Here is a 25,127-nt window from a genome sequence, read left to right on the forward strand (position 1 = left end):
TAAGACAGGGGGATAAGTGCCCAACCTTGCAGGGAGAGTCTACCAAAGAAGGAGAAACCCAGCCACTGTGCCCAGAGTGTTGGGCAGCCCAGAACAAGTAGACTCAACTGTATAGTATAAAGGGTGCCGACCCAAGTCTGCATAGGGTCTCCCAGTCTCCTACAAGCTTTCATAACAAGCCAAGTGAGGAAATCATTCTATGACTCCAGCACGTCAGCAACCACAACATGCTTGACATTTGCCAGATGCTTTATAACTGGTACAACTTTGCTGCAAGATTGAGCCTAGCTAACAAAGAAATAAGACCACACCAGAGAGGAGATGCCACCCAACCTGAACTGCTCTTGTCTGGAGCCAATAAGAGCAGGGGTATACAGTGCTCCTAGCCTGCAGCATTGTGAGTAGGGTTTCTCCACCGTGTTCCAGTTACCACCCACTACCCACACTGATCCACCAGGTAACTTGAGCGGTATGAACATGAACACTGCATTGACTGTGTCTCCCTCTGCTAAAGCTCTAGTGGGTTATTTGACTGAATCATCCTAAAGAACCTTTGAAGTGAGACATATATGAACTGGCATATGGGTCAGGGAAGCTGCTTGTACCATAATATTGTGAGCTTGCACCTGTCCTAGATGTATGCAAGAACAATTTGTTGTGTTTAGAATCTGGGCGCATCCGTCTTAGGACGGATTAACATTTCTTATGTGTAATAATATGTTTTGGTGTGTGCTTAAAGTACTTTTCTAATGAAGAGCAGCTACAAACCGACAAAACCAGCAAAATCATTCGAGACACATATAACACATAATATCGAAACATTGTCTCATCTTGAGTACTTAACTTTCTCAGACCATGCAGCTTGTACTCAATCAAGAGTGGAAAAAGTGATTAAAGCTGGCAGAAGTGACAGTGCCCCAGACCCAAACGGTATTCTGAAAGCAATATACAAATGGGATCCAAAATACTGGGCTAATCCAATAACAGCTCTGTTTAAAGAGGTGGAAAATACGGGCATGGTCCCAGACAGTTGGAGGGGATCAATAATAAACCCAATCTTTAAGGGGATTGACAGAACAAAGCCTGCAAATTACAGATTGATAGCGCTTATCAACTGAGAAGCTAAATGCTATCCTACAATAATACTGTAAGATTTAATTGAATGGTCATAAACCAAGAAACTGATTCCAGAATAACAGACAGGTTTTCAAAAACGGTTCGGAACCACAATTAACATGTTAACAGTCACGGATGCCGCCTGCCCGCGGTGCTTGTCACCAGGAGCGGACCTTTTGCACATGCTCTGGCACTGCGCTGACGTGCAGACGTATTGGAGCGACGTGCTGTCACTGATCGAGCGCGGCGCGGATGGACGACTGCCACGCACGTGGGAAGCGTGTCTCTTGGGCCTGTACAAGCGCACAAAAGCGAACAGAGTACAGGCGCGCTTTTGGGACATGGGACTTGTTACAGCCAAACGCTTGCTCACCAAGCACTGGAAGGCGACGGCCCCTCCGCACATCAGGCACTGGAGGGCATCCTTCGTCAACTGGGCGCAGGCGGAAAGCGCAGTGCTCCTCCGTGAGGAAACTGCGGGACTCAGGCAGTACCCCATCGCTCACCTTTGGGATGACCTCCTCGCCACCTTTCAGACGGCCTGCCGAACCCGTGGGATAACCTAAACACTAGGCGGACACTGATACACTACTAGATCGCTGGCAACATGTCTGAGACCCCGGTGCGGTTAGCTCCTGGCCCCCTCGACCTGCATATTCCCCTGACACATCTCACATACCGCGCGACAGGCTACTACTGACAGATACTTCTTGCGCTGTGCTCTGGCGCACGCGCGGGACTTACTGCCGCTGCTACCTGGGAGGGCACGCACAATGACGACCCCCCCCCCCCCTCTTCTCCTCCCCCCCCCCCTCTCCCCTCCCTCACGATCGGCCACTCGACGCGCTCCCCGGGCGACCGGCTACGCCCTGCTGGACAGCCCCTCTCTCCTCACACATTGCTGCATGCGGATCTCCTTTTTTCCCCCCCCCCCCCTCACCCTTCTACTTCTGGCCACTACCCGAGTTCTCGACCCTGACCTTGATCCCTAAAGTTTACGTTGCACACCCGGGGCACAACTCGGCGACTGACTACGCTCCCTAGCAAAACATGTGTTCCATTATAGCAACGACCGCCACGCGCACCCTTGCGAACTACGCTGCAACCTCCTTGACGCGCTTCACCCCACGCTACACGCGGGCCACCGGGATTCCGATGTCCACACATCAGGGCGCTTGACGGACAACCCAGCACCCAGCACACATCCTTCTGCGAGCCCAGGAGCTAGCTGACAATGATGCGCAGCGGGCGGATACGAAGCGCCCCCCTCACACGCGGACAATGCGCTTTAGCTGAGAAACAACGCGACACATATCAGAAAAACACCACCGATTCGCTTACACGCAATGTACACACCTGAAACCTCTATCTAGGTACAACTGAGCTCCGCCGCCGGACCTCCGGGTTGTCGGCTGAACGGCTGTGTTTAAACATTTGACTGTATGTACCCGAACATTGCTGACCTGGTGCTCTGTCGCAGAATTGTACATTGCCAATCGATGCAACTATGGTTAATAAAAGTTCTCAAAAAAAAAAAAAAAAATTAACATGTTAACAGTTGCAACAATTGCGTAGAAATGCAAACGTCTAAAGAAAAATCTACAACTCTGCTTTATCGATCTTAAAGCAGTTTTGATCGGGTGGACCGACTCCCTTAGGGGCAAAATGAAGACAATGGGGCATCCAAGAAAAAAACCTTGAGAGTGATCGAAATGTTATATACTGATACATGGATTCAAATCAAGGTGGCAGATGGTACAAGAATATCCAGAAAAATAGCAACTGCAAAGGGTCTTAAGCAAGGGTGTGTGCTCGCACCATGCCTGTTTAATCTCTTTACAGACGATTTATCCACCCATCTGAATCTAGTAAACTCACATGCTCCGAGGCTAGGTCCACTAACGATATCTTATCTGTCATACGCTGATGATATTGTGTTGCTGAGTCACACAGTGGTGGGATTACAAAGATTAATTAAGGAAACTGCGGCTTTCACAAAACTCAATAAATTGGAAATTAATATCACAAAGACAAATACCATGTCAATAGGAAATAATCCCAATGCTCCGCTGAAAATCAAACTGGGTAACCCAACCATAGAAGAAGTCAGTACTTACAAATATCTAGCTTCTATTTTGACAAGAACTTTAACTTTCAGACACACCAGCAGTATATGGTTAGAGAAAATACCACCTTAATGCATGCCTTCTGTGCACTGGTAAAAAAACTGGACGGACACTCTTTTCAATTGCTGACTGTTATTAAAGCAAAATTGCTTCCCGCGTTAACTTACGCAAGTATGGTGATGCATGGTAATGTGCTGGATAGATTACAAATCAAAACGTTTAAACGTGTTTTTGGTCTATTAATGCTTCACCTGCTCAAATCTGCTTGGAATTTGGATGAATCCAGCAAAACACAGCAAGAAGATACCACTCATTCAAATCCTGGCACAAAATACGAAACAAACAGTCTAGCCCTCTAGTCAATGTTTTATGGCAGTCACTGATTAACGATCCAAACTCGAGCTACAACAAATACTTATCTTCAATAGAAATAACTAATACAGTTGACTTATGGGATCTAAATTTGACGCATTCCATTTTCTGTCATGCGCTCAACAAAGCAGGAAAAATTCATTCGCTAGTCGAGGATAAAAACATATTTTTTCGGCTATCACACACCTGGATGACAATTCAAACATACGTCACTTTGAAACCGGCAGCATACCTTCTTTTAACTTATCAGGCGCATCTCAAGAATAGGTTATTGGCTATATGCTTAGGAGAACTGCCATCCATAGCAGACAAACCCTCATGGAGATACAAAGGCCCAAAAACGTGTAGGTTATGTGGCGCCCCTAAAGAGGATTCTTTGCATTTGTCTGCATATGTCCCATACTAACTAAAGCACGCCTCATATTCCTAAAACGCTTATTTAATGAGAGGAGGATTCGTACCTGCAGAACAGCAATCATGAGGAGCCTGGAATCTACGGTCCCCCGGGCAAAATTGTAAACTTTTGAAGTTCTTACAATCACAAGATAACTTAATCAAACAGAATTCCAAGGGTGTAGCTCTAGTGCGAGAAATTCTGTCTAAACAAATAGTTGAAAGCATTTAATGTTTACACTGATACATATGGCACTTACCTTACAACAGTTTAGCTGAATGTGATTGGTCACAATTGAAGGAAATGCAACAACAATGTGTTGAAATGCAAAAAATTTAATATTTTGTATTCCTGTAATGTCAACTTGCACATTTTTAGAAACTGATTAATTTTAAAAGCAAAGTATTTTATTTTAAACAGGTTCCATTATTCAGTATTAATTGAAAAATAATGTGCAGGGATCAATTAGAAACGCGATGTATTTTACTGCAAAAAAAACGTTTTTTTCTGTAGTAATTGTAAAAATATTGTAATGGTTTTTAGTAACTTATAACAATAAACAATAAACTAACAAACTAACTTCTCTTTTTACGAAGAAAAAATCTGGGCTGGACATTACTTATTGTGTCTGTTTGACTGTTTGGGTTTTAAGTCTCTAATCCTACACAATTCCGAAGAAGCTAGTGACTACTCGCCCTCACTACCCTGAGAGTGAAGTGTGGAAAGGGTGTATTTGGTGCCCAGTATGAGGTGCCAAAGTAGGTCATGGCCAACCCCCAGGGCTGTGTCCCACTAACCCCTGCTTGCCCCGGGGCCCCTGAATGGGTTCTGACAGGGATCAGCCATTGTCCACAGCCAGCAGCACAAAAAGGCAGAAACGTCTGTACCTTACCCATGCCCAGGCCTTTGCCAGTTTGTTCGACTTCCTCACCAAGAGGATCAACGAATATTGAAACTGGCTCCTCTTCTTTTTTCAAACAAACCTCGGTATTGAGATTTGGAGGTGCTGCAAAACAAGTGATTACAATAGAATTTTAAAACCAGTGTGATAGTTCAAGTTGTAAACAACTGTGGCCTTTACCCGATGGGAAAACATTTTTTCCATATAAAGTCAGCACATATTCAAACACTCCAGGCCCTTATTTATAAAGGTACAAAGAAAGCAACCATTCCAGAATCTGTTGACTGGAACCATGTTTCCATTTCTGTAGAATTCTGTGGCTCACTCCCCTCAGGAGTACTAATGGTGACAGATGGTTCTTTCATTTGTCACCCTACTGTGTCACATTGAAAATCCAAAACTCCTTCCTCACCTGTGCTAAGGCAAGAATTGGCTCCTTCCCCTTCTGCGCTCCCTGGACTGTTCAGGTTTAGAATTTCTTCTCTTTTTATGCTAATCAAAGCATCGGAATCAGTTATTGTATCATCTGTTAAACAGAGACAGTAATAACAAATATAAATATTCACCTCGACGACTTGGAGTTTTGCTTGTCATGTGGAACTGGTGGGGGAGGAGGATTTGGAAAAAGTGTGATGGAGTTAAGTGTAGAAAGGTAAATACTATCAGAAGACATAAACATATTTTGTAATTTAAAAAAAACGAATTATAAGTAAATATGTGCACTTTATATGAGATACACGGGGGAGTGCTTTAAATATGTATTCACCAACACCCCATCAAAGCCACATTGCTCTGTGACATGGTCTGCGCTAGTACAAACGGCAGACAAGCGTTTTTGGAAAGAGGTTGAGAAGAAAATAAAGAGGACCACATGTTCCAGAGTATAATTCTGGTGGCATATATGTGCATTCCTGCTAAGTGTCTGAGTCTGACTGTCTCTCGGTCAGTGTAAATGCGTCTGTGTTTCTGTGGGTCAGCAATCGATTGGGTGGGTGGGTGTCTGTGCATAAACTTGTCAATGCTTCCTTACGCCTCTAGGTCAGTGAGTATGTTCTTGCCTGTTCACGCATGTGCATTAGTGATATAAATCTTTGTGTTCCCCAACATCCCAGAGTCACTGTGTTTCTGTGCTGATTTAGGTGTGCGCCTATGTGTCTGTGATTGTTTATATTCCTAGGTCAGCATGTGTTCACCTGTGCGTCAGTAGGACTGTGTGGACCTCAGAGGCAGCTTTTATTCATGTTCCTCTGTCACTCTGTGTGCACCTGTGGGTCTGTGCTTATTCATGTTCAGTCTATGCTTGTTTGGGTCATTGTGTGTGCAGTTTTTGGTTGCTGCTCATTTATGTCACTGAGCAAGAAGGAGACTGAGGGAAAGAACGAGATCAAGACATGGAGGTGAAGGGAGAGAGAGAGACAGAGACAGAGACTGTATGTACACCAATTCATCTGTGCTTATTTATGACACTTTTTTATGTGTGAATGTGCGCATTTCTGGCACTGATAACTTGCATGCAGGCTCAGTCCTGTGCTTATTTATGTCATTGTTAGACTTGCCATCTTTTGACATGTCTCGCCTGAGTTTTTGATTTCTGACCTCCCGGTTTTAAGGTCTCGGCTCGAAGGCTGCGCTTGCGCAGTCTCGATCCGAGATTTAATGACTTGGAGAAGAGGGGCTTGAACCCGCCCCTCTTCTCCCCTGTTCTGCATTGGCTGGCCTCTTCAATGCTGGCCAGCCATTGGAGAAGAGGTCCCGTCACTCCGATCATGCCCCGTCCTTTTCGGATCGGGGGGCGTGTTTTTTGCAGAAAGTCTAATTATCTCCTCCAGTCAATGGCTGGAGGAGATAACAGCAAAACACGCCCCCGAATCCGAAAAGGACGCTGCGTTTCTCCGAGGCATTTCTGCTCTGCCTCGGAGAAAGGCGGTGGTGTGCTTGCCTTTTGCTCTGCCTTGTTGACAAACGTTGCAAGACACTGTGATGAATGCGCGCTCCCGCATCTCTGACCTGCTCTTAATTTGCCTGTGTATTTAATTGAAATTTAGCATGTGAGGGGTTGCGGGCTACCTGTAAATGTGAAGCAATGTAACTTCATTTTCTACTTTCACGTTACTGAATTAAAAAGTGTCTTTTCGTTTATGTGAACAAGCCTCTGACGGCACAGGTGTCACGGTTCTCACGGGTGGATACAACCGCGGTTCGAAGTGCTGCTTCTAGTCGGAACCTTCGTAGACAGCGCCTAGAGTGAGCGGCTTCGTGACGCGGGCCGGGCGTCAGGGACCGTGAGGGCAGGAGAGTCTCAGAAGTCTCCTGTTCGGCAGACCTGACCCCGGCGGCACCGGGATAGGAATCCACAGGGTTAAAAGGTGAACTTGCAGTAAACCTGCCCCCTCCACGGCCGGGCATTAAACATTCACGGCCATCTGAGCGGGAAGCTGTCTCGGAGCGGCGCTGTCTCCTGACAGACCCGGTCTCGGCCACTCTCGGTTTCACCGGTGCCCTGCCAGGAAATCCATTAACGCCTTCACTCCTTGCCAGGCACAACAGCTCTTGGTTGATACTCGGTGGGTTAATGCACCGGCTACTGCCAGTGTAACCTCCACGGTAAACGACCCCCTTCTCGGCAATTTAGAAGTGTGGGCGGGTTAATGCACAGCCTGCAGGGCTCTCGGTCTAACGGGAGCTCGCAGGGTCAGATCCGATTTGGATAACTTAGGCTTGATATATCTCCAGGGATCACTCTGGTGCGTTGATATGTCTATCGGGATCTTTGTGAGACCTACAGGTTAAAGGTTGTATTTTTGGTGAAATAGATTAACTGGATAATGCACAACCCGCGGTCGCAATGTGAGTATACTATGCATCTGTATTGGGCCAATCACATTAACATAGCTCAGTGTGACAATACATCTGCTGTCGGAGCTGTGTGTCACATACAGGTTAAAGCCCACACCCTCGGCGAGGGCGCCCACGAGGTTGGTACATTAACCCGTCGAGCTGTGAAGAGAACGTGGGGGGGGGGGGGGGGGAGTGTCTAACCTGTAAGTCCCAGAGGTTCGAAGTCCAGAACAGAGCACGTGCGCAGACCTGTGTGTTGCCCAGAGTCAGAAAGTGGGGAGCTGGGGTTGGTAATTAGACACCCAGAAACTTGGGTGCTTCAAAACCAAAATCAGAAGCTAAACGTTTCCTCGGTACCGTGTACATTTGTTTCACATACTCCGGGATTGTTCGATAGCGCACATGCACTCCAAGGCGCAACATCTCTTAAACAACATTTAAATACATTATTTTCCTAGTTTTTTGTAAGCTTCCTTTCTGATTTTCGTACATTTTCGGCATTTGTTAGAGCTGTAGTTTAAGGGTTAAACACTCGCCTGCAATTAAACCCCCCTGCGGGTTACACCAATATGTTTTTAAGTATTATTCAAGTACAGACAGCGGTGCCAGGGAGGAGTATTTTAAAGTTTCTGTTATTGCTTGTATGTGGTATATGCCTTAAAACTCCCACTGCAGTGATTATTTACGTTGTACTGTGATTATTTTGTAAACTCACGCGAAATGCTCTGAAATAATTTACATTAATTTAATGCCAAACATGACACATACAAGATAAAACCGCTTATTAGTGTGCATTATAAAATATCTACGTAACTGCGTCCCCTTAGTCCACACGCAGTGTCTGATAAACAAACCAAACAAAAAAAACATTATTTATATAAACAAGGTACTCCCTTTTTTATGGCAACCTATCTTAAGCTATATCTAATGTTAACTTGTTTTTCATATAGCGCTCCATACTACTTTATTACCGTTTGAGCGCTGTAAATAATGGAGTGCTATTACCCAATGCATTTGTTCTCCCATTTACCAAACTAAGACGGATGGGTGGTCCTTGATGTGGCTGGAACTTGTGACCCAAAGAAACTCGTGTTTTAGCAGCGAACTTAACCCAGTGTGCCATCCACGTTATGTTGGCAGCGTGTCAGTTTCGAGCGAGTAAATCAATGTAGTTTTTAAAATAACTTACACCGATATCTTCTTTTTCAAGATTGCCCTTCAGTTTAATTGGAGTGCGGACATTTAAACTTTCAGAATCGTTGTGTCATTTATCAGGCTTGTATTTTCGATTCATATTGCTCTAAAACCTAAATCAATGGTATTCAAGAGCTCAGCTATCATACTGACGTATGCCATTCCAGCTCCTCTCTGCTGACCACATTTCTTTTACTTTTACTTTTTATTATTTTCGTTTATGATACTTCAGTTTTTAGCGAAAATCCAATCGTAGGCCATTGCTCGACTTTTCTCCTCTCTTGCAGGTCTGTACATTTTAGAATTTTTAGGTGTCCTTCTAAATTTGAACAATCCTCTCCACCTGGCTCGAAATGTGAAGCTTAAAGTGTCAGAAACATAAAGTATCCAAGGTTCATGCCTGCTGCCTTAAACTGCTCCAGCGTGAATGTGCAAACTTACCTTGCACAAACACTGCACACGAAAACAAGCAAAAGTTATACTCCCACCGGAGCCAAGTTCAGCAGCGTGTGTGCTCCTCATCACGGGATCAGAACTCTGCAACATCTCACTAACTCACTTTCACTGTCTCTTTCACTACCTCTCTCTATCTCACTACATCACAACACCACTCTGCTTACATCTCACTACCTCACAACATCCCTCTCCCTCACTACATCACTGTTTCACTACCTCACTCTTTCTCACTACATAACTCTCTCTACCTCACTACTCCACTCTATCTCACTACCTCACAACTTCTCTCTCTCAAAACATCACTACCTCACTCTAGCTCACAACCTCACAACTTCACTCTCTCTCACTCACTACCTCAATCACTCTCTATCTCACTACCTCACTCTTTCTATCTCACTAACTCACTTTCACTCTCTCTTTCACTACCTCTCTCTAGCTCACTACATCACAACATCACTCTATGCTTATATATCACTACCTCACAACATCCCTCTCCCTCACTACCTCACTCTCACTACCTCTCTCTCACTACCTCACTACCTCACTCTCTATCTACCTCACTCTCTATCTCACTACCTCACTCTCTATCTACCTCACTCTCTCTCACTACCTCACTCTCTATTTAAATACCTCACTCTCTCTCTCTATCTCACTACCTCACTCTCTCTCTGCTAATGCAATAGGTATCACATATGCAAAAAAAAGCTAATGCCAATAGAAATGACAATGCCATTTATTTAGGGATACAAAAAAAATAAAAAAATAATGAGCAATACCAATAGCTCTACCTATAATATTGCCGAGACCATTGCATTGTAAATGATTGTTTGACTGTGTTTTTGCTGGTTTAGTGCCTCTGCAGACTTTCTCACTGCTGATCAGGGTTAAAGTGCAAGTGCTCCTGTTGTAAACTGTGTTATGGATTGGTGCTTCCATGATTGGCATATTTGATTTACTCTCAGTCCCTAGTAAAGTGCACTAAGTGTGCCAGGGCCTGTAAATCAAATGCTGTTAGTGGGCTGCAGCACTGGATTGTGCCACCCAAACAGCCTGAAAATGTAACCCTTGCCTGCCATTGCAGAGCCTGTGTGCAGTCTGGGACTGCCATGTCGACTTGGCAAGTGTACTCACTTGACCGGCCCTAACCTTCACTTTTCTTACATGTCAGTTACCCCCTAAGGTAGGCCCAAGGTACCCCTGTGGGTAGGGTGCCGTGGATGTAAAAGGTAGGGCATGCCCTGGTGTGTGTGGCATGTCCTGATAGTGAATTACTGGCAATTTCGTGTTTCACTATTGCAAGGCTACCTGTTCCCATAGGACAGAATGGGGAGTTTGTTTATAACATCTTATAAACATAACTGGCCATAGGAACTAAGTAGAAAAAAAGCTTAGTATGCCTGAACTCAGAATCTAAAGATGCATCTTTTAGTGAAGGTGATTTTTACATTCTGTGTTTGAAAATACCACATTTAGAAAGTAGGTATTTTCTTGCTCAGCCATCCAGTAGGCCTCTGCTGGGGTTGTGGATTGACTATCTGGGTTTTGGATGACAGGGGCTGGGGAGGTGCCGTGGCTCCAGATAGTCTAGGTGGGTCAGGAAAGGGCTGAATAGACCTGGGCTGCATTTACAGTAGGGGGATGAGATTTCCTTTTACCTGAATGGGCCTGGTCCACCTCTGATAATGCCGTCTCTACCTCCTGCCAGGAAGCCACACCAGAGAGGGCAGAACTGGTTCTGGCTGGGCACAGACACTCTCTGCCTGAGAGGACAAAGGATTTGGGGCTATAAATAGTGGGGCCCAGACCCCTGAACTTTAGAACTCTTTTGGACCAAGAAGTCTGCCAAGAAGAAGAGCTGGAGAAGCTGTGAGGAGGAACTACCACTTTGCTGAGTGCTTTGCTGTGATGGCCTGCAGTGGCTGCTTCTGTCTTGGGCAGTGAAAGGACTGGACTGAACTTTCTAGAACTACTTTCTTTGAATATCTCCAAGCGCTTGAGGTAGACCTTGCCCCCTGTTCAAGAAGTCTCATTAACAGCAAAGACCTCAAGTTCTTCTGTCCTCAGCACTGGAGACAATGTGTTTTGTGCTGCAACAGAAGAAAAAGCAACCCGACGCCATCTACAATGCTGTTGCCGACTCCGTGTCATGAAGGCACCACAGAGGGCACCGCCGCAATGCCGCACTGCGACCCTGGTCACACCGACGCCGCCATCTAACGCTGCCACCGAGCCGCTGCTCACACTGCAAACCTGTGGGCACCGCCTCGCTTCATGATGCTGCCTTGGTATCCCCGACGACGACACTTCTCGACGACATCGACGCCGCTGCCCACATAGTGGTTCAAGGGCACTGCTCGTAAAGCTACACGACGCACCGCCCTCATCCTGCACTGCAGCCTTGGTCTACCGATGCTGGCGCCATCGACTCCAGTGTGTCAGCCAACGACAGCGCTTCAGTAAGGACGACACTGCTGCTTGCACCGTGACCTGCCAGCACCGCAACGAGAACTGCATCACTTCGCACCTTGACCCGGGTCTTACCAACGACACCACCTGGTGCCATCATCGAACCGCTGCTCGCACCGTGACCTGAGGGCATCGCACACCACACAGGTGCACTTTGCACCGCAGCACCCGACACCCGTTGACACCAGCGCTCCTGACTTCAAACGCGAGTTCGATCTACAACGCGTGTGACTTCGAGGGCCCGACGACTCCTGCCCCAACCCCTGGACCCGATGCCTGCGGACGCCATGCTTTTGGAAGCTCAACGAGAGGTCGTTGACTCCCTGCATTTCTAAAGGTACTGTTTTGCGGGTCTTTCTGACACTGTAGCTGGCCCGCGACGGTCAGCCAGAACTGTTTGAATTTGTTTGTTCACGACGCTGTGATAGCCCCGGACGGAGCTATCGACTTCAAGGAACTTTATTTCAAGGTTATTTTGATAACTGAAGATTTCTAAATACTGTATTGTGGATGTTATCGTTTTTAGTCTTGTCTTAAGTATATAAAAATATTGGATATTTTTCTAAACTGGTGTGGTGTCCTTTTGTAGTGCTTACACTGTATTACTGTTGGTTATGTGCAAATGCTTTACACACTACCTCTAAGATAAGCCTGACTGCTCGTGCCAAGCTACCAAGGGGGTGAGCAGGAGTTATTTTAGGAGTGCAACTCCTGACTAGGAGGAAGGGTCCCTACTTGGAGAAGGTGCAAACCATTGCCAACTAGAGACCCCCATTTCTAACAGTCATTGTGTGTGCAACTCTGTCCCACCATTCACTGATGAGCCTCTGTCACTCTGTGTACACCTCCGTGTTTGTGCTCACTGATATATTATGGTCAATTTACAAGCACGTATGTGCCAGTGTGCCCATGCCGGGCAGTAAGTGACATGCACGTAGGCTCATGGTCAGAGTTAACGCAATGTTCACTCACTTAATGAAAGATCACTTCTGCTACTGTTGCTTCTCGCCGAGGCCTGGTTTTCCGTCTGAAACATCTCCCTCTTTTCCTTGGCTCTCATTGAAGTGACAGTGGTCACAATTAGAGGCCCTGTTGCGAAAAGTAAACAAAAATGTTCAATGCATATGCAAGGTATGTATATCAACATGTATTATTGTGAGATTTAACAGAACAGGAGGCATGATGTGTAGTAGATTAATTATGGGCCAGATATACAAACAGGCATGTCACCAGGGCACAAGTCCTAAAAGAAATGAAGCAGGGGAACTAACCCAGTTCGGCAGTATGCAAGTGACACCATGTCACATGACATCACGGCGTGTGACATCGCAAGTGGCTTCACAGGATGTTACATCACCGTAAGTGGCATCATAACTCATAACCTCAATAGAAGTGACTTCACAACAAGTGACATCAGATCTTAAGACCGCACACATATGTTTAGCAGGTCTACCATAAATACATTTAAGCACAGTATGAGATTTAACAAATTAAATTTTGTGTCTGGGTTGTGTCAAAAAAGTAATGCAACCCCGACGCAAAATCTGGACCTTAACTTACACATTTTTTTTTTTTAAACTCTGCAACAATGAAATTGGCAACAAGAAGAAATGTGGTATTAAAGTTTTTCTGCTCAATTGTTTGCAAAGCCTGCTTTTTAAAATAACTTATGGGGTGAGCACCTGCTGTAGAGATCTGTGTGCTCAGATAATCTAAGGGAATAATAATGGAAAGATAACTCCTGAGTTTAATGCATTTGCTGCAGTGATCTCTAATTTATCTAATTCCAGTTTTGAATCAAAGTAGCATAGAGGGTTAATATGTCGCCTGCAAAGCACAACATGTAACATGCAGATGCCAGATTTTTATTTTAAGTAGCTAAATAAGTGGGGTACTGCTTTTAACATTGAGATCCTTTTGTTACTTGCAGCTCATTAATAGTAATCCTTCTAATACAGCAGCATGAGCTTAAGGACTTGTGACTACTATACCTTGTAACCCTCACCATTTTGTGTAACACATCCTGTACATGATTTACACACTTGAATGGTTCATTTTCAATGTATAATGTGTACGTGTGATGTGAAGTGCTCTGACACCCTGCATCCGGATGAGTAGCTACTATGAAATAAATACAACACAATAGTGGTATTTAAATTGTTATTTGTATAAATACTGTGACAAACTAGTACATTTGATCTGCTTATAGTAAATGCATATCTCCTATATACAGGGACTGAATAAAGACAAAAGAATGACTTTCTTAAGTTCTTTATGAAGTAATAACAAGCGGTGTGCCTTTGCATCCACTCCATTGTGTTTACATTTATGAGTGAGGCTCAAGATAGCTCTCAGCCAGGATACTCCAAACAAAGGAGGCCTGATGGCCCCTTAACTTCGGCCTTTGTTATGGACCTAGCTGGAACCTGATAAGTCCCCTTGCTGCCTGCACGTGGCTGCCCGGAATGAAAGCAGACAACGTTGAGGCGCTGCTGAAGGTGTCCCGGGGTTGGAAAATTACTCTGGGACAGGTTCAGCATATTTCTGTGGGACCAAATTCTGGGGAGATGGCGTCCACTCTGTGAAAATAGTGGGTAGAAGCTGTCTACCCCCGTGTACCCTTGACTCGTGCCCTGCAAGTTGTCAGTAGTGAGTACAAAGTGAGCACCAACTTCTCATGATCTATCTGGAACTTTGCAATGCAACCGATATACCCATAGGTTGCATAGCAAAAGGGGTTGTAGAACAACATCTCTATTCAAATTTAGGCACATACGAAACCCTTCAATTGGTTACAAACACAGGGATGGTTGCTTGCAGGGGACAACAGATCACCAACCCTGTATTTGAATTTTCGAATGGGAAACAATCATTTTAAACCAGCTCAACTTCTTTAAAGGACAGGTGATGTTTAAAAAAATGTTTTAAGTTTGGAAGACAGAGGGAGAGCAGGCACAGGACCCCTTTGGAAATCAGCTTCCACCGCCTTTAGGTGTGTTTAAATTTTCAATGACCTACAGCCACAACTGCAAACACCGACCTTTTATACATTGTGAATCAAATTTAGGAGGGGGCCACTCATTCCCCACCTCCCACGCCAACTTAGTGTTTCAAAATGAGTTGCAAAATGGGTTTACTTAAAGGTGGGTGAACCAACAGATTAACTGGGAGAGCCGAGCCAGAGCCAAGCCCAGGGTCGGGTTTGGCTCGTAGAGCCCGTGCATGAGCTGAGCACTGAAAATGTTTCTATGTAAATCATACAACAAACATCACGTAAACTATAATAAAGTCTTTTTAAAATTAAAAAAGTGCATTTCTTTAACATGTGGAATCTTTGACATTAAAATGTGGCATTACAGCACCGGACAGAGAAGTACTTTTAGAAAGGGATAGTTTTTTAACACAACCATTAGTGAACTAAGAGGCATGTTGTCATATAAACCCTGTATGTGGACCAGATTACTACAGGGCAACATTAAACCAAACACAATAGGTTTTAGTACAACTGGTATTCTGAATTCACATATTTGAAAGTGCTTTCAGACGCGATGATGAAGAAAAAGGAGTTTTGGTGAAATAAAATACTTGCCGCAGATCGCACCATTCTAGCAGAGAAGCCACCAAGTATCCTGGTTTTACATTGTACAAATCAGCCACTACATGGGTGTATCTTTCTGCCTTTCCTTTTTATATGCTTACGCTTTCTTTTACCTCTTTGTGCCTTTTTCTGCTGTTTTTTTTACTGCAGGAACTTGACCCGACGGTATTGGATCGCTTTGAATGAGCACCAGTTCGTTTTACGAGTACACATTCATTTTTATTGACACAGAGAGATTAGGAAATTTGCCCAGAATCAAAGGATCCTGAGCTGACGTCGACACTGGAACCTGGTTCCCTGGTTCCAAAGTGGGCAGATCTGGTGGTAACACCACAAGCTGGGTAGGTGGAGTGTGGAGTGTGGCAGGCAAAACCCACATGAAAGCTCGGCTTGTTATGTGATGGAGGTTCCAACAGGACCTCGAGCAGAGCCAGAGCCAGGTTTCAGGTTTGAGGCTGGCATAACTTTCAGTTGCTCACCCACCTCCAGGTTTACTTCATGGTCAAACACCATTTTGTGATCACGAATTGTGGGATTTATTTTAATTACAGGGGTTGCTACGCCAATTGTTTCATACATGTGAGCCTACACATATTGCTGCACAAATGCCAAGAACCAGAAAGACCACAAATATCAACATGAGGTAATGTATGTGACCATACTTACATAGGGCCACTTAGACACTATAACACAAGAATGCTACCATGGGAAAAGAGTCACAAACTCCATTGTGTGCTGCTGTTCTAGGAATGGAAGGGGAATGGAAGGGGCTGCACTTGCCGGTAATACTTACAAGAATATTGTTACCTTTATATTGTGACAACCAAAATATAGTCGGTAAGAATATCATTTTTAATGTTGTTATTAATATAATTGTAAAAAATGTTGTTGTATATAATATAGTTGTGTATAACACTTTTTAGAAAAATGTTTAACTATTTTAGGCATGAGTCGTTGGATTTATAGGGGAATCGGGTGGGCACTATTCTTGATTTTTTTATGTTTACAAATTTTCTATTGAATTTGAATTTTATGTGTCATTATTTGTTTTTAATAAATATATGTATTTATATTAATTTTAATTTTCTCATGTATTATGATACTGCATTAGGGATATTTTTTTATTTTATTTTAGTGGTGGGATGTAGGGTTTATAGGGAAGAAGAGGGGATTGTTAAATTTATTAGAGAAAAATATAGATCTTTTTGAATAATATTTCATTTTAAAACAATTTTTTTAAATAATTCTCATATAATTAGTTTTAAATTTAAATGTATACATTTTTAAAAAAGTTTTTTTAACTAAATATTTTTCATTTAAAACAGTTTTTGCTCATTCATTATTGTGTCCTATGTTCCTAATTTTATGGTTATTGCAATATTTAGAAGAATATGAAAAATAATTTTAAAATTAGTGTGTTGTAATTTCGCTTGTGTATAGTGATAATGTTTTATATAAAAAAAAATTAGTTAATGAATGTATAATTAGTGGGTGTATTTCTTATCTTATTCATTCCGGATCATGGACATCAGTGACACAACTGTAAGTTTTTATTTAATATTGTGGTCGTTTCTGTGTTTGCAATGGTTTTTAAAGTGCTTTGTATTGTATTTATGTATTTCTATTTGGTCACATGTGTTACATTTTTAGGAGGTTTTATGTTTTCCATTTCATAAATATCAATGTATTTAGTAATATTTATTTTATTTCTACTTTTCAGTATAACTATTCTGTTTTATTAAAATATGTATTTTTGACTAAATAAAATATTGAAAAAATATTTATAAATAAATTAGTATGATACATTTTTGTTAGCTATAGTTTTATTTTAGGTTTAGTTGGAATATTTGGATTTGTTTTTAGAGTTATGTTCTTCCTATGTATTCTAAGCACCGTAGGTCTTGATTATTAGTAAATATTTGTACTCTGCACTGTATTATTTGACACATTTCTTTGGTTTATTTGGATACTTTAGGTTTTAGTTGGGTAATAGATTGTTCTATTCTGAGTTGCTGGTAGCTTTGTTCTTTTTAAAATATTTTTAGGAATACTGATAGAGGGTAGGATGGATTCAGCCTAGGAAGCTCTGGAAGGCATTGCGCGACTCTTTCACTTTATTGTTTGTTTTGGCTCCTTGAGTAATGGTGATGTCATATATCTTCCACTATGATATTTGATACTTGGTTTTGTGTCTGTGACCAGAATGGTGCAGTCTGCCAACTCAAGTATCTTTAAAATAGTCCATTAGGGGAGTAAGTTTGTGTTTGTGTGTTTGGTAGTAGGGAGATTCTATGAGGAGGCTGTAGTGATTTGATATTTCTGTAACTGAGACCTATGAAAGGGCAATTATTTTATTTTTATTTTATTTATGTATTTGGCATTTGTTACACACTCTACGCATATATTTTTGGTGGTGTCTCCAAATACTGTGTTTGAAGTGATAGCAACAGCCCTGTTCAGCTGTTTGGGGCTATGTTTTTAACATGGAACTAATCACTGTTTTTTCAAAGTCAATGCAAATTTTTAGGGGGAGTGTAACTGTTAAGTATGGATTTTATTTGTGTTAGTAGTTCATAGTTTGTATCACTTTATTAGGCAGAAGTGCGTACAATAAAATGATGTTACTGTGTGGTAATCATTGTGTATGGTGTAAATTTGTGTGAATGTGGAGGGCATGATTTGAGCCTCCACATCCTAGTTTGTGTCAATCTTAGCAAGGTGTATTCTGTTTCATAAATGATCATCCTTCTGTTATTGTTAATGCTATCATGCGTAAGGAAGGGTTCCACAGTGTGCGCTATAGTTAAGTTAGTAAGGAAATTTATGTCTTGGATTTTTTTTAGGAACAGCAGGGGTTGCAGTTGTAGATTTTCCAGTTCATACTATCAGTCTTTAAGTTTGGGGTACCCGAAGTGGCCCTGTTGTATAGATAGACAGGAACTACAGGTATGATTTTTTTTTTTTTAAATAGTTCCTGTAGGTTCTGGGGAACTAGTGCTTGCTTTCGCAAGATCTTGTAAAACATTTCTAACTTCCATTTCTGTTACATTTGGTGCATGATTATGTTCTCTAATGTTAGGCACTACATTATTTCTAGTAATGGCCCTCCCATACCATGGATTTGAATACTTTCTGCATTTCCACTGTTTATTTTCTGTACGTTTGCTCTCTTGAATCTAAGTATATCCCATGTGAGAAAATAATTGTTTTTTCTGCTTGAGATGTGATGTAAGTGGCTCTTTCCAACATTATCGGTGCAAATGTTATATATATTACTTAAATGTTTGTAGTAAATGCATTTTTAATTATCACTAAAATTTAAACCTACATTACATTTATTTACATTTTCCACTTACAGATTTGATGTTGCTTTATTCTGAAGAAAAGTTTGTTGAAGTCTTTGTTTATTATTGCAAGTTATGGGACCAGTGCTTGATTTTTTCCTGTTTGAAAAAGAAGATGAATTAGAATTATTGGGCTGATTAGAATGGCGGGCGGACTTTCCCCTGCCCACCACTCTATCGGAAACGGGACTGCCCGACAGGCTATCTGCGGTCCCGACTGAGGCATTACGATGTGACCGCCACCACGGCGGCTGCAATGCCTATGTTCTACATTGAGACGGTTGCTACTGGCTGCAAAACACGCCACAATTCAAAAAAGGGACACCTGACATATCCCTGCTCTACGTGGCAGGCACCATGCGGTGCCTGCCACGTGGTGCAGGGATATGTAGGGGGTACCATAGGTGCCCCCCCTAAAACCCACAGCTAAGGGCCAAGAGGAAAGAGGGGCCCGCTACGGGCCCCCAAAGTACATTTCTTCCTGCCTTTTCATGACGGGTTACCCGCCATGAAAAGGTAGGCGGAAAGGGACATCTTCATCCCTACGGCAGTGCCTGTAAATGTAAATGTACAGATATTTATATAGCGCAAATCACCAACCGGTCTCTAAGCGCTTGCTTAGGGAACCCGTCCTGGTATTCCCCTGTGAGATAACCCAGCAGGGCATCCACAAGGTGAAAGCCAGGCATCCCGCCGCGAGGGGCCATTGTGGAGATTAAGCAAGCTATTGCCCAGAGTCGCAGAGTGTGAACCCATGAATTGAGTATGCACTGGAGCGAGAATTATCGAGTCCATGGATAATTTATGGACTCAAGACCCAGCAGAGCCGGGAATTGAACCCTGGTCCCGGGCTGACCTCTGCTTCCAGGTCTGCCTACTCTAACCAGTGAGCCACACTTCTCCACCGCCACCATGGTAGGGATATGATTCCCCTCTGATGCACCGGCGGGCGCAAGTAGCCCCTCAGATGGGTGGTGGTTGGTCTTTCTGACTGCCAACTATCCGCCCGCCATGGTAATATGGCGAGTGGATAACATGTCCCGATGGCGGTGGGACAGCCACTGATGGGCTGTCGGTGGCAGTCCCACCATCATCATAATCGGCCCCTATATGTCCGAAACATAGGCCCTCATTACGATGGCTGGCAGAGTTTGAAATTTTGAGGTTGCCTTTTTTATTTATAATTAATGTAGGTATTCTACTAGCATTTTAGAGTTGGCTTTCTTTTTTGTAGTTGGATTCTTCTGTTTTTGTGTGTAGAATCTGGCAGAGTGCCGCATTCTTCAAGTCTTGGTGTTTTTGCTGCAAATTAATTAATGTTCTAGTGTACTATTTATAGTAGTAATTTAATCGTAAAAGTATTTGTTATTTAGATTTAACTTTAACTTCAGTGGTTGTGTTGCGCCGCGGGCCATGGCTCAGCTTGTGGTGCTGGCCGCTTCATCATCGCAGGCCACGGTGCAACCTGCGATGCCCCCCCCCCCCACCCCCCCTCCCGCGGCGCCTTCTTCTTCTCCGGTGTGTTGCGGTGTTGCACTGCTGCCCTTTGTTTCAGCTTCGCGGTTACACTCCACGACGCTTATGTCTAGTCGGGCACGGCGCAGCACCACGCTAGGCCCGTTAATGCTCATTAATACACAGCAGGGACACCGCAGCTCCAATTTTGGAGCTACGGCTTCCAGTACTTCAGTGGGACATATTTTCACTCACCTTTTGTTTTGCACGTCACTGAGGCTTCAAGTATATTCTCCTTACAGTTTGTTTATGTTTTTATTTAACATGAACAAGACCCAAGGGTGTCAGAGCTCTTTACATGGGTATAGTTTCGAACAAAAGACAAAGAATAATAAAGGTAATAGGATAATAAGAGGTTAAGGGAAGTAAATTGGCAGTGGTAAAAAAAAAGAGGAAAGCAGTTAGCAATATGTACATTGTAGTCTTCGGGTGGTGAAAGTCTGTGGCTATAAATTTACAGATACAGCATTTTAATCTTCTGATTTTAGGATTTACACTAAAAAAGGTTCAATAGGGGAATGGGTGTTTGGCACCATCCGAAGATAAGAAAAGAAGTCATGAGAAGTTCCATTCATGTAATTATACTTGAAATTGGCACTGAAAAGTAAGATTTTTCAGTACTTTTTTTAATGTTTTAAAGCAGGAGGTCACTCTGCTTGGAGGAAGTGAGTTCCAAATTCTGGGAACACGAATTAACCCTTTGTTTTGGTCTGGCTTTCCAGAAGTAGAGTGTCTGTACCTCTCAAGTTATCTTGTCTGCCACTGATCCACGGTTTCTATTTAGGTGATCCAAACCAAGTTTGAAGAATGGGAGAGATGTGGTCAAATTTTCTAGATCTAGTAATTAATCAAGCATAAGAGTGCAAACCTTTTTTGATGGGTGTTAGGTCAGGTTTGGGTATGACTACTAGAATGGAGTTACCATAGTCTAGCTTTCAAAGGGCAAGTGCATGAACATCTAGTTTGAAGTTGTATGCTGGGATAAAACACTTGAAAAAAAGTTGCCATCACCTCTGAAGGGGTAACAAAGAAAATTAAAATACATCGTTTGGGCATATCAGAGCAAATCACAAGTTCCCTTTCCAGGGAAGGCAAGTCCTTGGTTGGGAAACGACCTCTACCACGAATCTTGAACAACGAACGACCTCAACTACGAAGTCTGAACAACGATCTGGACTGAACCACACACTGAATGAACCACGACTTTAGTTACAACTATGAAGTCTGAACAACGACATGCTTGAACCACGAATCTTAGGTCAGTAGTCTTAAATTGTTTTTTTTAGTTTATTGTTGTTATATTTACCTTATTTTAAATGTTATTATATAACCCAGTAAGTAGTCTTACATTATTTTTTATTTTATTATTGTTATATTTACCTTATGTTAAATGTTTTTATACCCTAGCATTACTTATGAATTTAACACGCTATCGTTGGGCAGAGGCTTGCTCCTGTGAAATCACAGCTTGGCCCGAAGTGAATTGTCTCCCTGCTGCCGTTCCTCACTTCTGTAACGCAGTAAGGTCTTAAACAGTCATGAGTTCAGATGTGTCAGAGGTGGCCCTCAAAGGAAGGCCCAGGCTTAGCCTTCCCTTTTCCTCTACACTTTTTTCAAAGCGTAGAAGGGGTTTGGAGGGGGTTGTTCACTGAAACATTGTTTTCAGGTGTTTACTCTCTCAATTATTAAAGTATTTTATGCTCTCAGGAGAGGCTTGTACAATTCAAAACGGCTATGTTAAGCCCCAAAAATGGACGCTGAATGAATGTTGTTCTCCATAGGTAGAAATTGCAATTGATGCCCATTATGAATCCATCATCTTTCTCGCTGCCTTTTAGAAATGCACTGAAGCTAATCCAGTCCCATTTTTATCCATTGCTAGCTGGGATTTGTAGTTTAAAAAAAACAAAAATGCCTTGTACAAATTTTATATATGTGGTCGAGCAACTGAAACTTGAGCCATTTATTTTTTGTGTCAATATGTGCCAATGTGCGTAATTTCGTGGTTTAGGCAGGCGGAATTGGATTTGTTGTTGATCATTCATTTATAATGTTAATGAAATACAATGCCTTGTTAAATAAGTCATTCTTTAAAACTTCATTGTTGAGACATATTTGTGGTTTATCATGTGTGGTTTAGGAATTCGTGCTTTAGCAGGTAGTGATTACATCATACAACCCCTTGGATAGCTAGGATTTCAAGATTGGTTGATCTCAGAAGTATAAGTGGATTGCATTTTAACATGTGCTACAGCCTAACTATTATTGCAGTTGCAGATTAGGCAGAGGATTTTGAACAAGATTTATTTCTTAGCTAGCAACCTATGCAACATCCTAATTCCTCCTGATAGACACTGTTTTCTTGATATTCAGAATATAATGGGCAGCTGCTGGGGAAGACTTCTCATAAGTAAATTTCCATGATCCAATTTGGAGTTAAAATATTCCTCATCAATGTATGGGATTCACTATTTGAGCAGTCACATCTCTTTTATGCTTACAGATTGCCGGCATCTTCATTTAGAAACTCTTGAGCAAATTCCTTTAAAATAGACTTTTAACCAAGGCCATGTTCTTGCTTTGATCGCCTAGGTCAGATATACTGGGCAGTGATTTTGTTTGACAACACACAGTGGACACCTGGGGACAGACCACACCTCAATTAATCAAGAGCAGAAAGGACATGGCAGCATGATGCAACCTTTAACTATCCATTTCAGAGGTAGATTTCTCCTCTAATACATTTCAGTGCTTCAAGAAACCATCCCAAGTCTTTGGCTCAGTATATTGAAACTGTAGTTTGCCTCGCCTTTGCCTCAACCTATGGTTTAAAGCCTGACTTTTAACGATGAAAGTAAATATGGAGATTTGTGGAGGAAGTGGGATGTACCCCTCTGGAGGATTCTCTGCTGCTGGAGACTCTGCAGCCAAAATTATCCTTATAGGTATTGTATGGCTGGTGTAATTCTATTCACAGATTCTCCACTGGTGAAGAATCCTCCTAAAGAGGAATTTCTACTAAATTCACAAATCATCGGAGGAGGTGGAAATTCCTTAATCCATTTACTCCTGAGTAGTTCATTAATCAAAAACAATATGACTTTCATGAATATTTTTGTGTAAGCTGCATATGTGGTCCCTTGTGCCACTAACACACAGCCTCTACTGTTCTTTCTCCATCTTGCCTTCTGTGCAGTTCAATACCGTCTAATCTCTTCCACTGTTATGAGCAGAGGAAGATGCAATCCTTTGTGTTCTGCACCTTCTTTTTATATTAAAGATGGCTGCTGACCCATTTGGTGGGTGTCCTGATTCACAATCACTTTAAGAGTTTATATGTATTAAAATAAGCCTACTGTGATATTACATTTCTGTAAGATAAACCAAATAGAGGACATCTTCTAGATCGCAAAACATAAGGTGAAAAGACAGTGCATCTTTACCCAGTGAGAGCAAAGCCTGGTGAATTTCTTTCATCACATTCATGTAAAGCTCCTTCTGCCATTCATGTAAAAGTTTCCACTCCTCCGCAGAGAAATAGGGAGAAGGATCGCAGAAGACAACCTGTGTCAAACAGAAAATATTACACCAGTTATCAAAAAACTAATTTTGGTAAAACTGAAAAAATAGAAATATGTCATCTATATCCCATCCAGCCTCTGATTATTATTTTTTTTAACAGACGTTATTGAGATTTACATGAGTTTCCATTTATAATCAGTTCGATACAATACCAATTGGTCAGGGGTTTCAATCAATAATTTCCTTTACATGTTGCATTCAGGAGAAATGACTTAACAATGGATACCACCCTACCCTCCATTTCATGCAATTAACAATGCAATACAATTCTGGATTCATGTAATTCACTATAGTTAATTCCTGGAAGCAGTGAACTATGCTACCCTCCCCCAACTGCACCCCTCCCTGCCCTCCCTCCAGGCGTGCCATTTGCATTTAGATTGCTATCCTGCTGTATCCGGGTTGCGCCCCCTGCTTTCCATAAGTCTGGAAACCAGCGCTCCGATCTCAGCTCCACAGTAGATGAGAATGTGCGTTACTGCACTAGTCTGAATGCACAGCTCTGTATCTTTCTCTAGAGTGTATAGTCTAATCTACTTCTTCAGGGGCCTGCTCTATTTGATCAGCATCCCTCATGTCATCAGGTCTCCGCAGCAGTACGACAAGCGCCTCCCACGCCCTCGCTAGCTCCAATGCCCTCTCACTCCTCGTTCTTTTCGCTATTTGCATTCTGATTGTCCCCTCACATTCTGCCCATTTAACAAATTCCTTCTTTCATCTGGTTACACTCTGGCCTCTTTTTGCTTTCCAATGCACAGTGATGTCTCTTTTAGCTAATAGGAAACCCAAATCTAAAAATGTGCTTATTACTTTGTTCTTGGCTGTGTGGGGGAACCAATGAAAGAGACAGACTCCCAGAGATGCCTCTACGTCTCTATCAGTTATGCTGGCCATTAGTGCTGTTACCTCTTCCCAAAAATCTCCCAGCTGCGGGCATTCCCAGAACATATGGCAAAAAACGACTCCCTCTCTATTACAGCGCGGGCAGGCTGCTATTTTGATCCCAAAATACTTGTCAATCTTAGCCAGGGAGAGATATGCTCTATGTAAGACATTGTAGTGTACTAGTTGGAATCTAGCATTCCTGCTGCTCTTCCATGCCCTTTCCACTAGTTCTCTCCAAGCCTTTTCTGGAATATCCTCTTCTAGGTCCGCCTCCCATTTTTGCCGTAACGCAGTTGTGGTACTAGTGTTTCCTGTGTCATGCACCTATACAGGCACATGA

General features: G+C 42.7%; 1 protein-coding gene across 1 annotated transcript in view; it reads right to left on the bottom strand.

The window, feature by feature from the left end:
- The window catches only part of LOC146856169 (uncharacterized), a 58,213-nt gene that overhangs the window by 17,163 nt on the left and 15,923 nt on the right, over positions 1-25,127 (bottom strand). The window contains exons 2-5 of the mRNA XM_085654217.1: positions 23,764-23,884; positions 12,836-12,952; positions 5,322-5,435; positions 4,901-5,014 (exon numbers count right to left, since the gene is read on the bottom strand). Coding sequence (XP_085510343.1) covers positions 4,901-5,014; positions 5,322-5,435; positions 12,836-12,952; positions 23,764-23,884 — 466 coding nt within the window. The remainder of the gene's footprint in view (positions 1-4,900; positions 5,015-5,321; positions 5,436-12,835; positions 12,953-23,763; positions 23,885-25,127) is intronic.

The sequence above is a fragment of the Triturus cristatus genome, chromosome 4_1 (genome assembly GCF_964204655.1).
Source record: "Triturus cristatus chromosome 4_1, aTriCri1.1, whole genome shotgun sequence".
NCBI classification, from domain to species: Eukaryota; Metazoa; Chordata; class Amphibia; order Caudata; family Salamandridae; genus Triturus; species Triturus cristatus.